The 18339-nt window shown below is 36.3% G+C and overlaps 1 protein-coding gene across 2 annotated transcripts in view; it reads left to right on the forward strand.

The window, feature by feature from the left end:
- The first annotated feature begins 1676 nt into the window (after positions 1–1676).
- The window catches only part of SLC5A7 (solute carrier family 5 member 7), a 30875-nt gene continuing 14212 nt past the window's right edge, over positions 1677–18339 (forward strand). Inside the window, exons 1-6 of one of the 2 annotated variants that reach the window (XM_019627267.1) lie at positions 1677–2046; positions 3404–3632; positions 8027–8140; positions 8903–9058; positions 12939–13087; positions 16142–16285. In XM_019627267.1, coding sequence (XP_019482812.1) covers positions 3455–3632; positions 8027–8140; positions 8903–9058; positions 12939–13087; positions 16142–16285 — 741 coding nt within the window. In that variant the 5' untranslated portion in view covers positions 1677–2046; positions 3404–3454. The remainder of the gene's footprint in view (positions 2047–3403; positions 3633–8026; positions 8141–8902; positions 9059–12938; positions 13088–16141; positions 16286–18339) is intronic. The other variant, XM_019627268.1, reaches the window with a different exon arrangement.

Here is an 18339-nt window from a genome sequence, read left to right on the forward strand (position 1 = left end):
GCTCTGCCAGGTCAGAATGTTTTTGGCCACCTTCAAGGTCATTGTACCTTCCCAGATCTGGCACTGAATCTAGATTCTGACAAGTCTGGGTTCTTAAAGTGGATTACGTGGGCCCTAAAGAGAGACTTGTGTCCTGGCTGCATTCCTGATTCTTATACCTAAAAGCCTTGGTGATATTTCTCTGAGGACAGCCACCTCTTTTGTTCCTCTTTGCTTTTGAGTATAGCTTCCTCACCTTAGCCTTGGGCACTGTTTTACATGCTGTCATTGCCTATGCCTGCCTGCTACCACCTTAAGTTTTTGTTACCATCACCTTAAGTATATTCTGGTAGGTAACACATAAATTAACCTGTAGCCAAGTCCAGAATCAGAAATTGAGTTATAACTGTCAAAAACAAAATGAATGGTTGAATCTCTTTGAAAAAACACTTGAGTAATTATATAAAATTCCCTCTCTTTGTTACATAAGGTAGCGTAAATCCATTACCCTTCCAAGTAAAAATGGGTTTATGTTGAAAGGCTATCTAAGCCTTTTCAAGAAAAGCAGAAAGAGCTATCATACCAGATGAGTTAGCTGGCATGTAGGCCCTCGGTCCTGTCTGTTCTGTCTGACCTCCATAAACTCCCTAATCTCACACAAAGGTGGGTGGACAGTTATTGTTTCTCCAGAGAACAAAGAAAAGGAGTAGTGATAAAAACTCGAAGGCTCATTTCCATATCCAGTGTAGGAAAATGGGGATGGTCTAGAATTTTGCCTAGAGAGAGGTGGACAATAGAAAATGCTCTTACTTACACTATCAATTATTAGATTTTTATATTTTGCTGTTTAATACACTGGCATGGTGGAATATGGAAAGAAGTGAGAAAGTGGCTATATTTATGTGTGTGTAAACATAGCTATAGATATGTAACTATATCCATGAATATATAAATAGCCTAGGTAAATATAGATGTCTAGGTGTACATAGGTAGATATTTTAAACTTATTTAGGAAAAGCTTTGTAATACCGGAATAAGACATTTTGGTGGGCAAGCAACCTAGCTGGCTCCACAAGGAAAGCTACCCTGTCTGGCTTATGTGATAATGTCAATTATTTTGGATAACTCCTATAGTCTTTCACTTTGATACCATTTTTAAGTGGAAGGTGTGTGAATTTAAAAATGACTTTTGAAACGTTACTGAAATGTCTCCTTCATAGAACCCATCTCCAAGGAAGCCGAAATCAGCCTCCCCCACTTCTCCGAGGCCCCCTGGGGGGCAGTGGGAAAGCGTCCCTCTGCTCTCTGTGAGAAATGCCTCAAGAAACCATTCGGGGTGAAGCCTGGGAAGAGGAGAACCCTGGACCCCTCCTCTCTATAGGACTTCCAGCAGCTCTATCTGAAAACATAATTTTCTGACACCCTCCCAGTCTCCCCATTTCCTGTTTCCAACCGGAGTCGTGAGAAGTTAGAATTGGAAATGACCCTAGGGAATCACGCCCTCTCTCCTGAAGGAGGGACGCACGAGTGGCAGGACCCGCCTCTCATCCGTCAGGGACTGGGACAACGCCGCTGCGCTGGCCCAGAGCCCAGGCTGGGCCCCATCTCCTCTGGCCCCCATTGCCTGAGCACCCCCACACCCACCCTGCTCGTGAGGGCACTGTCCCCAGCACCCGCCCCAGCACCACTTTCCTCTGACGTCCGCTCCTAAGCTCTGACGATCGCCCCCGCCGGCCGTCCTTATAAAGGGGACTTTTGCCAATACTGGGATCGATCGCCGCCTCGCCCCGCGCCCCGCGCCCTCCATTGGCGCCCACACCTGTCAGCTCCGTGCGCGCTCGGGTCCGTGGAGAAGCCCCGCGAGGAACCGCGGGGATCCCGACTCCGGCGCCTGGCCTTGCCCCCGCCTCTGTGCACCCCTGCCCACCCCCTCCCATCACACCCTGGCACACACCCATACTCCACACTGCACCCTTGCAGCCCCCCGCCACCGCGGTTTCCGGGGGGCGGCGGTCCGCGGAACAGCCGGACCCCGCGGAGCGCTTACGCGCGCGGCGACCACTCCAGGTAGGCGCGGAGCTGGCATCCCAGGAACGTCGGGGCCGCTCCCTCCCGGACGCAGTGGGCACCGAGCAGGGCGTTTTCAGAGTGGTGGGACGCGGCTCTTGTGCCTCTCGGTTCGGACGCGTTGACGGTTCAATATCTGGCACTAATGGTTCTCGGGTGCGAACGGCTGGAAAGTCTGGTTGCAGGAGAGACAAAGTCCGGGCGCAGGAGATGGGCAGAGGGGGCCCAGGAGGGACAGCGGGGGCCCAGGTAGCACCCGGCCTTGGCCGGAGAAAGAACTTCCCGGTTAGGTTGCTCACACAAAGGCGGAGCCCATCAAGCCCACCGGCGATTCTTTTGCTTCCCCTTGAATGCGAGGGAGGCTAGTTCTTTTGCCCAAGGTCTCATTACCCACCTGCGGGCACAAATATCTGAGTTTTCCCCCAGAAACGTGTTTGTGTGAACTGGGGTGCATGAAATAGCAGTGGTAATGGGGGGGGGGAGGGAGGTGAGGGTTGGGGAAGCAACAGAGAACAAGAATTCCAGAAAATGAAGGCATTAGAACTTGACATCTGTCTTTTAATAGTCTTGTTTTGAATACCATTGACCTTTGTTATGTTTTTAAGCATTTATGTATTTTTAAGTCGTTTTTTTGTATGGACCATTGAGGGAGTTAGGGAAGATGAAAGGAAAGGACAATGGATGGGGAAGAAAAGTGATCAAAAGGGTGGACCCATTAAACAACATGACATCTTTAGTTTCTACAGAAACTTGAACCACAGACACTTGTTGAAAACTGGAGTTGATGTTTTTTTTTTAATTGATTTTCCTAAAGTTTTTTTTTTCTAGATATTTGCATGTCATACTACTTTTGGAACTATTCCCTGACATTGTTTGTGAGAAGGGACAGAAGAATGAATGAAAGAATGAATACGTTAGATTCTCATTGTAGTGTTTTTTTTCTTTTTACTTTACTGAATAATTCTAGATTGAGTAATTACTTCCAAAAAGCAATTTCAGGTATACTCTTTATATCTATTTCTTGACTGAGTTACAGAATGAAGGTACAAGACAGGGTTAATGTTATGTTCAAATAATTTATTAAACACAAAATGATTAGGATTACATTTTTTAAAAGTAATTTATTTATTTATTTACTTATTTATTTATTTTATTTTGTTTCTTGAATGCTCAAAACAATGTTAGGTTGTTAAATAGAATAATATAATGGACACTTGTTGGTAACTGCTAGTTTAACCTGAGATTTCAGTGTACTTTTTCTTTACATGGCACAGGCTCTCTCCTGAGCCAGCTGGTTTATTCCTGGCTGCCAATGTGTGCTTGGCTGGTTTATAATGCACTGCTGTATTTTCTTCAGAAATCTTAATGAGGTAGCCAGCTGCGGAAGATTCCAAACCCCTGGATAAAAATGGCTTTCCACGTGGAAGGACTGATAGCTATCATCGTCTTCTATCTTCTGATATTACTGGTTGGAATATGGGCTGCCTGGAGAACTAAAAACAGCGGCAGTGCAGAAGAGCGCAGCGAGGCCATCATAGTTGGTGGCCGAGACATTGGTCTGCTGGTGGGGGGATTTACGATGACAGGTAAGCTCAGTCACTCACCCTGCCTTGGCTTTTCAGACAAAGCAAATGTTACTCTTTGTCTTTTGAGGGGTTTTTTATGTTCAATATTTATATTTTTAAAAAGTAATTTTACTTAAAAACAAAAGTAAAATGGTTCAGCTCATTAGGACTTAAAATGATTTTATACTAAACCATTGGGCAGAATATCAAGGAAACAAATCTGGGCTACCTGGGCTGTGTAGTGGGTGGAAACAGGACAAACAAAGGGGGGGAGGAAAGCACAAAAGTGTCTTAGTCTAACAAGTTATGTATCTTTTAATAAATGTGATACAGTCAGTATCTCATCTTGTTCATTAATACAGACATGAAGTTGTGACTTTGAGTTGTCTTAAATGATGAATATCAATGAACACTAACTAGTGATGGTTTCAAACAATAAATCAATTTGGGAGCAACACAATTTCGAATTGATCGATGCCCTCTTTTGAAACCTAATTCTCCCATTTAATAAACTAATTTCCTTACAGGAAGACAATCACATATTAGAAATCCATAGCACTGAAAGAAAACATTTCCAGGAACTTTGATATAAAAGGAAACAAAACCTAGGGCGTGTCCTAACAGGAATCCCTCTGACACCATCTGCAGCTCTCTCCCACTCGAACCTTCTCTGAGCTAGGAGGGACCGATATTCTATTCTTTGTCCAGAGTGGGTTCTGTTTAAGTGGTGACTTGTTTCTCGTTTGTATTCTTTTTGGTAATTGAAAATATTTCAGAAAAACAATTTAAATTATATCTTTAATATTATTTGAGATATATTTACTAACAACACACCATTCATTTTAGAGTTTTACTAGGTTTGTAAACATCAGCAGCAAAACCCATACTAACAGGAGCTCTCAGTGCTCATTGGAAAGTATCCCATTGAAAACCATATCCAAATGATGGCCAATTTCAGTCCTGAAGTGCTGTTTTAAATGATTCACTCTTTCTGTGAAATACTTTACCAAACCAATCTGTGAAGACTGCATGCCTGTTTGGCCATCTGAAACCTACAATATTCCAGAATAATTTGTGAACTATAGATTTTATCTTTCAGGTAATCTCATTTTATTTTTAAACTCTTGGCCAATTTTGTACCTGCTTTCATTTGGTCTTTATAAAGATCTTTATATTTGAGCTACAAAAGGGGTCTGGGATTATTGTGAAGACACAGAGTTACAGGACTAACAAAGGCCAGAGTCAGAGCCAAGCCCAGGTCCTCTAGCAGCCACACCCAGCGCCTCTCCACAATGTACCACATCTCCTCTAGCTGGTCTCTTTTTGTTTATGTATGTATGTATGTATCTATGTATGTATTTATTGTTACAAAGGTAAGCAGTTGTAAAGAGGTCTTTTTTTACCCCCCTCTCTTTTTATATACACATACACATAGAACAAATTGTATTGTGCAAAATATTTTCTATGATGCTGATGCCTAATATATAAAATTAGATAACTATAAAAGCACAAAGAATAAGAATCATCCATAAACCTACCCATCATCTGCAGATAAATTTACTGAAATGCTGGCACAGATTTCCCAATATTTTTTCTCTTATTATCCACCTATGGATGAACAGTGTGCACAACTTGGTATTTTCGTATTCATTTTTCATTAAAGCATTTCTTCTTTCCCCGAAAGATCCCGATCTGATACTGGTATCTGAAGTAGATTAAAACATTGTAATTATTTCCCTCATATTTCCCCAATTCCAAAGAAAAATGGGAAGAAAAGCAAAACAACAAGGTGGTTGATTTCACTCAAGAAAAAAATGTTGAAAAGGATAAATGAGCTGTTGTATATCAAAGTATTTTGTTCATTGTAAATTATTATAATGTTCTGGTACTCTAGTTTAACATTATACTTATTATGGCCATAAAGATAATATTTCAGAATTTGTTCTTTTATCATTTAGAGTGATTTTTTCAATCTAATAGACTGTTATATAGAAAAAAACTTGAATTATAATGTTTCTTATAAAGTGTCATGGTCTAGCTTAGTTTAATTTTGTTTTTTTTAATCTCACAGAGCTTAAAAGAACCTTGGTCAATAACATAATTCATTTAAAATATGAACCATATTATTTAAACATTGTCAGATTCATAAATTGCATATATTTGATAAAGAATAAAGATTGAAATATAAAATGCATATAGTTTAAAAGAGTTCTTGTTCTCACTCATGAATCTAACATTAAACATACAAACATGCAGAGCAAATTCTGGTGTAGACGGGACTAGCTTGATGGAATGGAGGGCCTTTAATCATAACAAGTAACTAAATCTTCACTTCTATAATATTTGCAATCATTCAGGCACCAATTTTCTTTCTGGACAATGGAGAGGAGACCTACACAATGAAAAATGATCACTAATAAGCTTTGTGTTTGTAAGACCATCAGACCATTTTACTTTATGCAATGAAACATGGCTGAAGTGTTGTTAGTAGTTCCAGTTTCTTAGCAGGAATATGGAAGATAAAGCCTCAGATTCTGTGTCTGGGAGAACTCATTTCTTCAGGTCTTAGTTACACACCCACTGGGGTGAGGACCGAGAACCTTTTACATCAGGGCTTAGAATGAAAACAAAACAAAACAGATAATAGCATTTTTTATGTGTTAACACCCATGTAAAAGCTACTTTGACGACAAAGAGTGGTTGCTAAATACACATTTGTCTACTTTAGGATTTTGTATATAAACTTTTCATTTAAATATATTTAAAATCCCGTTGCAGAAGGTCTTTTTATGTTAACCTTTAAAAAATAGTATTAACCCCAAAATATTCTTTCTTCTTTGCTTTGTATTTGGATTAAAAGCCAGACAGGTTTTGGCATGAACACAACAGAAAACACTTGTCTTCTATAGTTTCATATACATATTTTTAAAATTTTACTTAGATTTTAACTGTGAGATTTTAGAGAATTTTTCAGAATGAAATTGGACAATACAGCTTAGAATTCAATCTCATACCTGATAAGCTTCTTGCCAGCCTATGTTCTTCATAATTTTACACAAATTCTACCTAGGGATTATTGTAAATATTTTTACTATACTCTTAAAAGGATATAAACTGTAGAGATTTAAGTGTGCCATTGACTTCAGTATTTCATCAAGACTCAAATATTATATTGTCTTTTCAGACAAATGGTATAGTTTATAGATCATTCCCAACCTTGTTTAACCAAAATGTGGGTTTTTAGGGGGGGTGTTCCTTGACCTACCTCTTCAGTTATTATGCTACAGAAATTTTATTAAATAGTATCTAAAGAAATATTTCTTATTATTCTGTATGAAATATCAAATATATTACTAAAGACCCAGGATAGAACAAAGAATTGCAAGTGGATATGGAATTAACATTTTAAATTCTTCTGAATGTTAGTCTAGGCCCTAAATGTAGGTTGGGTACTTGGGAAGAGAGAGGGAAAGAGGGAAAAGGTAAGTTCACTTTAGAACACCTTGGAGTAAAAGTGTCATCTCTCCTCCCTTCACTCTCTTAACAATTTAAGGTAGTAAGTACAACTTAGTTATGATTCAAAGTGGCTCTGTTAATAAAAAGTACACACACGTGCGTGCACACATACATGCACACACATACCACTCCTTGAGGACAATAGTCATGATCGATGTGAAAAGATCAATACAATTAAAAAGAAGGACCTTGAAATAAAGACACGACCCATATTATGGATGGAGGGTGGGGGAAAAGTTGTAGTTTTATTTAGAATATAAATAGTCATATAATATATTGTATATGATCTCAGACTTTATGGTATAATAATATTATTTAAAAGCAGTGATGAGGGGGCCGGCCAAGTGGCTCAGTTGGTTAAGAGCTTGCTCAAGAATGCGAGCTCTGAGCAACAGGGTTGCCAGTTGGATTCCCAGCCAGAGCTGAGCTGCCACTGAGCTGCCAATAGGTGGCAGGATGACTCACTTAAAAAAATTAATAAAAATAAAGAAAAAAGCAGTGATGATTAAATGGATTTAGAAAACATGTGGGAGCAACACTATCCAATAGAAATATAATGTGAGCCATAAACGTAATGTTCAATTTCTACAAACCACTTTAGAAAACAGAAAAAAATAGGTGAATTAATACAAATAATATGATGTATTTAACTCAGTACATTGAAAATGTTTTCATTTCACCATGTAATCAAAAAATTATTGAGACATCTTACATTTAGTTTTCCATGCTGTCTTTGAAATCCAATGTGTATTTTACACTCACAGAACATCTCATTCAGACTAGCCACATGTCAGGTGCTCAATAGCCAGATGAGGCTAACTGTCGTTATGTTAGACTGAGCAAATCTAAAGTATGACAGGTATGAAAGTGTCTTTGCCTCACTTTTCATTCCATTTCAGCCACCTGGGTTGGAGGAGGTTACATCAATGGGACAGCTGAAGCAGTATATGCACCAGATTATGGTCTAGTTTGGGCTCAGGCACCGATCGGATATTCTCTTAGTCTGATTTTAGGTAAGTGAAAGTTCAAACTTCAGTGAAACACTCAGTAAAGCAATAAAATAACAAGTGAAATAACAAGTCAAACAATGTAAGTAATTATTGTGGAAAAATGTTGCCAGAAATCTCTAAGTAGATGTTGCCAGAAATTAGTAACACTCATGCTTAGATTATTTGATCTCTTGATTATGGAATATGAAAAAAAACCTAAAAACCCTTGATATTATGACTATCAGAACAGTGAATTTTTTAACATAATCATATTTGTTTTTCCTTTCAAAAATAATGTGGATATACCACTAAAAATGAATCAACATGAATTCTACCTGAGTTTCTTCTTATAAATCAAACTAATAAAAGGTAAAGAATATTATATAACAGAATTCCTAACTTATTTTTGCACTTAAAATATTTTTACTAAATCTTGTGCTTAATTGAAATAACTGCTTGCAATGCCAGGTGATACAAATCCATCCAAATATTTTTGTGAAGGCTGTGTTGGTCTATGATTTTCAACCCACAGGCCTACCTCAGACATACCATTCAATAATCCTTTGGATGCATACAATGATAAATGTATTAAGAAATTTGCATTTGATTGTTAAATATTCCTTGGTTGTGTATTCACAAGATGTTTCAAACTGGTTCTTCAACACATATAAGATATTCTAAAAAATTCATTTTCATTGATAAATTATAGCATAGTAAAAGGTTGACAAAGACTACTACTTTATGAATGTTTTGTTTTCTCATAAACACTTGTTCCATTTTTTTTAGGTGGTTTGTTCTTTGCAAAACCTATGCGTTCCAAGGGATATGTGACCATGTTAGACCCATTTCAGCAGATCTATGGAAAACGCATGGGCGGGCTCCTATTTATTCCTGCGCTAATGGGAGAAATGTTCTGGGCTGCAGCCATTTTCTCTGCCTTAGGTAAGGAGCAATGAAACGCTGCTCTAGCTGCATTTCTCTGATTAACTGAATGTCAGGCCCACAACTTTACTTTCTTCAGCCTTAGGTCAGGCCACCCCCAGCCTTCCTCACCTGGATTAAAGCAACTATCTCTCTGCCTACAGTTCTGCTTGCCCTCCTGTAGTCTCCACATGGTGGCCAGACTCTTCCTTCTAAAATGCAAATCTGATCGTGTCCCTTTCCTTCTTAAAACCAAACTTTTCAACCAGGCTCATAGGCTTTTCAGGACTTGGCCTCTGATTTGCTCCTCTCATCATTCCTCCCTCCTCCTTCCTTCTTCTAGAACTGTAGTCTTCCTCTCTTGCCACTGACACTTTGCAAGCCCTGGTGCCCTCTGCTTTGGACTCATCTCTCCTCTTTCCTTTCTCTCATCTGCCTAGCTAACCAGCAATTGTCCTTCATGTATTCTCATCAATGTCACTTCCTCAGAGCCATCATCTGAACTTGCTGGATGCCTTTCCTATGGGCTTCCTTAGGCAAAAGAAATTTTGTTTACATTGGACTTGTCACTTTGTGTGGTCACATGCCTGTTTATCTATTTCATGCCCACTTTCCAACCTCACAAAAGGGGTTATAAATTTCTTGAAGGCAGGACTTTCATTTTGTTACCAGTTGTAACCCAATCAACAAATGAATGAATACACCATATATGGCTATATTTACTTCAAAAGAGACAAAAAGAATGTTACTTTTTTTCTCAGTCTATTTCTGTTACATCATAAAGTATTGGGTTTTAGACATGTTTAGGGATCTAGAAAATGAGCTTAGACTCTTTAGGATCTAACCTATTGCTAAGATAAATTAACACTAAGGACAACCTATCTTTGGCCCCTGGATTCTCAGCCCACTGATAAGATTTAGAAAACAAGAGATTTCCATGGAATCATGGGAGATGTTCAGGCTCAGGAACCTCCCTTTTGATCAAGAGGAAATCTAAATCATCCTACTGAGTGTTGTGTTCCTTCTTGAAGATCAACAAAGTTGGAAGTTTCACAACCTTCCTCAGTGAGTTATGTCAATGTTTGACATCCAGTCATTCATATATGTTACTCTCCATCTGTTCTTACAAGTGGAAATAAAAAGTTTAAGTCTATAGCTAGACTTTAAATGGTCAAAACAAAAGTAAGATAAGATGAATTGTTTTTCTATGCTATATATTCTGGTTTCAGTATTATCATCAGATCTGGCCTCTGTAATATCAGACCTTAGTTTACACTACCTTTCATTCCTTTCTCTCTCAAACCCCTATACAATCCTATCTTATTTTCTTGGTCTCCAGCTATCCAATGAAGGAAAGACTTGTAGAAAAGAAGATAATTTGATAGTTATAAAATACAGTAATAACTCAGTGAAAAATGATGCACTTTCCTGATGCTAGATAACAATACTCCACAGCTACCACTGAACTTATATTCTAATGAAATTATGTGTAAAAATGCACCTCCTGTCCACCTTGCTCTCAGTAGCTAAGAAGCAATTGTAGCTTATTTGTCATTGATTTCAACACCAGAAAATTTTGGTTTTAAGAACAAACTGCCTGCTGAGATATCAAAAAGGCATGGGCTGAATATCTAACAGAATACAAAATATTCACTCTCACTGAATAAAGATCAATTTATATAACAGCGCCCTGAAGGAAGAATAGAATTAATAAGCTAAGAATTCTAAAATATTTTGGAAATATAAAGCATAACAACTAAACTCTGAACTTTGTTGCAATTAGTTATTTTTGTGTATTTGTGTATGTCAATATATATGGAAAATATATTAATGTCTCTCTATACACATATACCCACACACACACCAAACAACTTATATGAAAAGATTACTGCTATTACTTGAAATGTATACACTGACAAAGATAATGTGTGTCTGTTTTTAAATTAACATCTGTATTTTCTTCAAAAATAATAGTTGGACATAATTCAAAGTTAGTGTTTATTAGAAATAACTTGGGATACTTTAGAATGACAAGTATAAGATCTATTACCCCCCTACCGTGAATGTATATAGTTCACCATTGAAATCTAGGAGAATCTTAAACTGTCTTCTTGATATAAATGGACAACTTTTAAAAGAAATGTATATAGTACTTATATTTCTGACAGCTCAAATTCAGTGAATTTTTTATAACTTTATTTATAATATATTTACTTTTATGGCTGCTTGAGCAAACTAACATTTCAAAGCAGATCTGGGAACATAACTTTGATTATACTCACTACAAATGATGGAATTATTTAAAAAATATTTTAGGGAAAAAGTTTATCTCACTCTTAATAGTGATAGAAAAGTAGGTGACTTCTTTAAAACCACTGAGTTACAACCGAATTGCAGCATCTACTAATATCCCAAATATTTAGGATCCTAGTCCAGATTTTTCTTCTATAACATATAGACAGCATTGAAAAGAGGTAGGGTAATAATTGGACTTTTAATAATTCATGGTATATAATTTAGAAATTTCATTATTAAAGTAGAAAACTAGACCAAAGGACAAATGGCCAAGAGTTGCAACTAAAGTTTCAATATGAAATAATTTCCGAAAAAATAATAATTTGTAAAATATCTATATAACAACTCAGTCAATTATCCAGTCAGTCACTTGGAAATAACTGGCCTCATCTTATCCTCCAATTTCTTACTAAGTTTTTCCTTTTATTACCTGGTTTTTATTCAAGAAAGTAATTTAATTTTATTACCAGAGCCAAAGCACTAAGAAAAAATTTCTTAAAAAATATTTTATATTGTTTCTTAGATCAAAATATGTTATATTTCTCTTTGAGATAACAGATTTCCATCTCTGGTGGGTTGCATACACTATTAGCACACAGTTGAAGATGGGTAGTAGAATATAAGATTTCAATTAATGAAAGAAAAAAATCACAGTTCTGTTGCATGTATGTTAGCATCGCTATTGCTGTGTTTAATAATAAGAAATATAAACTTTTCAGCTTTTGAGAACAATGGGTAAAGCAATAAGTGAATTCTGAACTGGCAATCCAAGAACCACAGTGGTCCAACCGTCCATACCATAATATCCTCACTGAAAACATAGACACTAACAATACAATAAAAAAAGTCATAAAGTAAGAAAAACATAAATTTGATTTCTAAGGCAGGTTTAAAATTTTGATGATAAAAATTAATTAAAAATATGTCGAAATACAGGGCTATTCAATACATTGGTGTTCTAGGAACAGGACTGGAATGCTCCACCAATAAAATAAAATAAAAGTGATTTTTCACAAAGTTAAAGAGAAAAAGTTAATAGATGCGATTCACCAATTTTATTATTTTCTCTTACAAATTTGTCTCAAACCTTGGTATGTTAGACCATCTGTCATCTAATAAAAGCTAGCAGGGGTCAGAGTTAGTGCAAAAAAGGAGATGAAAATTAATTGTAAAATGTGAAAATGGGTGATTATGTTTGTTTGCTCATAGATGTGAATAAATATATTGCATATGTTTAAGTCAGAGTTTCAGATAATTGGTGGAATTAATGCAACTTCTTATATTAGTATTACATTTAGTATATTTTATGGAATTCTGTAATCATATCATGATTTGTGGGTGTCCTCACATAAGTTAGCAAAACACTAATTTCAGAAAGAAAAAATTTAAATACTTGTATGTATATACATAAATACATATATGGCTATTCAATTTACAGAGATTAAAATTTTTTAATATGAAAACTCACTTTAGCTGTTATAATCCATTTCATATGACACATGGGAAAATATCTGCTATCACTGAACTTACAATGTCTTTATTTATGAGCCAGAATCCATTTGAGTACCTGAACCACAGCACTGTTTTCTTGTTTGCTTTCTTCCAGGAGCCACCATAAGCGTGATCATTGACATAGACGTGCGTGTTTCTGTCATCGTCTCTGCACTCATTGCCATTCTATATACCCTGGTGGGTGGACTCTACTCCGTGGCCTACACGGATGTTGTTCAGCTCTTTTGCATTTTCATAGGACTGGTAAGTGGGGCCCCTCACAGATTTTCTTTTTTTCATTTTTTCTTTCTTCCTTTCCTTCCTCCCTCCTTCTTTCCCTCCCTCCCTTCCTTCCTTTTCTTCTTTTGTAAAAGATAATGTGGTATTTTATACTAACTCAGCAAAAACTAATAGAAATGTTATTTTTCATCACAGTAAGTCCTATACTATGAAATATTAAATTTCTTTATGAATTAAGTGGATTTAAATCTATAGTTGTTTTGTTAGATTTTGACAGAAAAGTGTGCCTTCAGTTTAATTCTTAGAAAGTCTAAGCCTTTCCTTCAAGTCTACATTTTATGGAAACTTATGTGTGACTTTCCTTGAGTTTTGAAGGAAACACACTTTCCTCAAAGTTGAAATTTAAACGTTGGTGCTAACCTGTTTTAGCTCTTAACTTTATCTTATATTAGTGTTGGTTAATCCATAAGAGTGTTCATAGGGCATAGACATTCTCCCATTGGGAGTATTGTGGGTTTCAGTATTAATCATCACTATTGAGGCCTAAAAACAAAGAAAAGGGTGAATTATATAAGGCATTAAAATATTTATTATGTATTGCTTCTAAGTCCTAGATTCAATTAAGTAATATATTTGTGTTTTATTATTTTTAAATTTTTTATTTAATTTTATTTTTTAGCTGAGCCATCCTGCCACCTGTTGGTAGCTCAGCAGCAGCTCAGCTCAGGCAGGGAATCAAACCGCTGTTGCTCAGAGCTCAAACTCTTGAGTGAGCTCTTAACCAACTGAGCCACTCGGCTGGCCCTTATTTGGGTTTTATTAAACAAAAAGTACTGGAAAATTATGAGACATGAGCATTATTAGTATTACATGAAAAGCACTTTTGTGTGTAATGAACACATTTTAGTCGTTGTTTAGCCTTTGCAAACTCACATCTCAAAATGGGAAGATTGTAAATATATATATATATATATATATATATATATATATATATATATATAATAACTTCCAACACCTAAGACATATAAAGGAAGCATAAAGAAAATGCTTTGTCCACTTTTTGCTAGGGGCTGTAAAGGGGTCATACATGTACATTACCTCAGTTGTGTATCCCATAGGGAGAATGCTCTTTTGCAAAGGCCATGGATAGAGCATGACAAGACTGGAGATCATGATTCATTTCCCCATGCACAATCAAAGCATCCTTGATTCTTCTTGTTTTTCTTGATTTTCCTCATAAGGAGAAGCCTTTCACTCTATTTTAGTGTTTACACTAGGCACTTAGAAATGGAAAATGAATAATGATCTCATACCCATTTTTTTGTTTTGTTTTGTTTTGCTTTTACTTTCTAGCATCTCTAATAATATATACAGGAAGAAAATTTAAAGAAAGTGAGTACAATTATAAGTATAGTTTATCCATAAATTTACATATGCTAGCAATGATTATAATATTTCCTTTTTTTCTCCTAGACATTTTATTTGCATTTCATGAAATTTCATTCACTTATATTTTAGTTGAACTGAAAAATATTTAACTTGTTCAAGGACTTTTACTTTTTTATTTTTAAATTTCTAAAAGCATGTGTCCAGTACCGAAATTCTGAATTTTTCTTAACAGCCTTATAAACTTCCAGAAATATCTTTCTGTTCAGAATATCAGAGATAAGTTTAATTTGGCAATGACAACTCTCATAAAGGATGCCCTTGATGTTCTTCGAAACACAACCCCAGGGGATGAATTTATTAATTTATGATTTATTGCTTTACATGAAACCAGAGCTTAAAACACACAGGTTCATAAATCATGTGTGCTAGTATAAAGATGATGGGGCAAATATGTAGGGGCAAATATTCCAGTGGTTTTCTGCTGTAAAAAATATATAACTAAATTGATAAGGGATCAAGTTCTGTTGGTTACTATTTAAGGTCCTTTTGAATTGGCTGAATAAAAGGCCAAATATGGTTTGTTTTATAAGCTTCAAATTGCTACACATGTGTACAGAATTAATTAATCAACTGCCAGTGAAAACCATCTCCTCTTCTCAAATTTTCTAATTCTATTAATTTTATCATCATCCTTGGAGCTCTACAACTGTAAACCTGAAGTTCATATGTTAGTTTTTCCTCCCTCTGACCTCTTCTTCCTATTGTAATCTAATGGCTGTTGAATTTCTCTTCATCCTATTTAATACCAATATCTTTATATTTCCAATATCATTACTATACTTCAGGCCTTTATCTGGGTTATAAATTGCCTCCTTCTGCTCTTCCTGACTCCTCCCTTTTTCTAAACTTACTGCTCACATCTATGATAATAAAATGAAGAAGGAATTCTACTAAAATCTTTTTAAAGCCCAGAAAAAAATTCCTCTAGCTTCTAGTTGCCTACAAAACAATATAGAAATCACTTATCTTGCAGTTCAAGTCTCTCTCCATTATCTACCTTTATCTCTCCTGTTTCCCTAAGCCAACCCCATGCAAACAAATCTTCTTACCCAACAGATGTGCGCGCGCACACACACACACACACACACACACACACACACACACGCACACATACACCCCCTTCCCCCAGCCCCATATATTCTACTTTTTGCCTTGTTCTACCTGGGCCAGCTGTCCCTTCACTTCCTTCTTCTTCTACCTATTAGTACAGGGACTACCTTGAAAGTTTGTTTCATCCATCAATTTCTCAATCAAATCTTTTCCTGTCACTTTAATGGATGGATATCATATTTTTATTTAAACAAAACAAAAAGTTTAAATATAAATATATACAATGTTCTCAAATTTAATGTTTTCTCCCCAAAGGTTTCTGGTGACTGCTCCTACAGTTGATACAATTGATATAATTAAACACAGAAGTAGATGATATGTTACTTTAACTTTTCTAAATGAGTATTTCATGATGTTCCACAGAGAACATGATTCCAAGTTCTTCTCTATTTGAACAAGACAAATTACTGAGTTATGTGGTCTATGAGGAAATAAAAAAAAACTAGATGGCTAAACCTTGCATATATTAAGTAGTTAAAAACCGTTGCTTAACACTCTAATGTCACTCTTTGGTCACAGTGGATCAGCGTCCCTTTCGCGTTGTCACATCCTGCAGTCACTGACATTGGGTTCACTGCTATTCATACCAAATACCAGGCGCCTTGGCTGGGGACCATTGAGCCATTTGAAGTCTACAATTGGCTTGATAGTTTTATGTTGTTGGTAAGTGATGTCTTACTTGAGGAATGCAATCTAGTTTTTCCTAAAATCAAATCTATTTTCAAGATTTTAATGTTTATATGTAAATTTTACCTACTGGCTCATGTCCATTTCTGAATTGACTCCTTTGGATTGGAAGGGTGGAGCCACTCACAGACTGTGGTAGCTGACTTATGTCAAAGTGGAAAGCGAGTTAGGCCATAAAAGAATAACATCCATGGAGTTATGTGTGGTGTGTTCACACTTCTGTTGTGCTGCAAATGAAGGAACATCATGCCCTACCCCCAGACACCCCCCTCCAATCTGAGAGCTAAGCTATCTAAAAGTTTTAATCTGTAGTTTGAATTAAGGCATTAAAAGCCAACTTCTTCTAAAATAAATATTATAACTCATTCAGTCTCTACCAAGTAAGTAAGTTAGTGGTGTCCTGGGCCTTAAGTATATGAGATAGGTTGGAATGGGAGTCCTCAGGAAAGAAGCCCTGGGCAGGCAGAGGCAGCTTGGGAAGGTGCAGAAACTTGAGGCCAAGGTGCTGTCAGTGAGAGTTGGGAGCAGAAGAAATAAAGGCAGATCACAGACTGAGGGAAGAGGGGAAAACCAAAAGAACCTGCCAAATTTTACGATTTTACTAATAGAGGGGCTATGTTTAAAAATAAAACACTACATTTGATTTCAAAGTAAGAAATAGATTAATTTTATATAAAAATTAAGAATAAATTATTTATTTTTGTTTCTTCAAAGGGCTCACAATATTTTGTGATTTCACTTTGTATTTGTGGCATTTTGCTAAGTTTTAGCACTAAAATTAGATATGCCTGTCTCAGTAAAGAGTTTCCTGGTAAGGAAGCAGGAAAGCAGGAAAATAAATGTTTCCTGTGTTGGCACAGGGGGCTTTTTTCCCAAGAGTTGTTAAGAAATGTATTGGTTGAAATTTGTCTTGAATGGTTTACAATTATGAATTCAATGGAGAAAGGGATTAAATATTATATATGTATGTAATTATACTTGCATGGCAGGTATATTTATAGTTATATGGAGGAGATAATGAGACTCAGAGAAGTTAGGCACTTGTTGATAATCACACCATTGTCTGAACAAGAGATTGAAATGGAGAATCAAGACTCCAAAATCCTTTCTCCTATACAACACGTTAGTCTCATATTTACCAATTTCAAGATAAGGTATGATATCTAGTGATTGCTAAAGTTTCTTCCATCTCAAAAAATTATATGACTAAGTCATGTTCATTCTTCAAATTGTATAAGTTGAAATGGAATAATAGATGTTGAATGAATGAATGAATGAATGAATGAATGAATGAACTGTCCAAGTTAGCCTTGAAATTTTTCTCCAGTGGTCTCTGATCTTCCACAGTCTCATCTCTCATCACGATCCATCTCCCAATTGTCATGTAAATGACTTTGTCAGATCCTGCTCATGACACCCTCCAGGTATCTCTCAATCCTGCCCGGTGTCCCTTTATTCCCACTAGGCTGACAACTTTCCTTACCTGGCCTATTGTGATAGCCCCTCACTGGTCTCCATGAAAGCAGCCCACACACATCTCACTCCTCCAAGCCCATTTTCCACCTTGCCATCGGAGCTTCTGTTTGTCAGTGGAGGTCAAATTTCACCTACTTATAAACTTATGATGACCTAAATGTCCAGAGAGATCAGAATGTAAATTATTATGTATCGATTCATACAGTCACTGATATTACTGATGAATACTCATGGACATGGAAGAGGTTAATGACATATTGATTTGTAAGTTGCAAAACAAAAGGAAAAATTTTGGAAGAATATAAACTTGAGGCATGAGATAATGAATTTTAGGATTTGTTCTTTTAACTATTTTTTTTCTTTTTGAACATATATGGCTTTTATAAGAAGGCAATTGTTGTGGAGTAAATATGTGCCAGGCACAGAAGTGACAAGGATGAACAGGATAGGGATATGCCAGAATTTTGAGCCCAGTGACACAGGCATTTTAAGAATCAACTTCAATACATCATGATATGGGAAGTTCATTCACAGAAGATATATATATATATATA

Source organism: Hipposideros armiger, unplaced genomic scaffold (assembly GCF_001890085.2).
Source record: "Hipposideros armiger isolate ML-2016 unplaced genomic scaffold, ASM189008v1 scaffold_727, whole genome shotgun sequence".
NCBI lineage: Eukaryota > Metazoa > Chordata > Mammalia > Chiroptera > Hipposideridae > Hipposideros > Hipposideros armiger.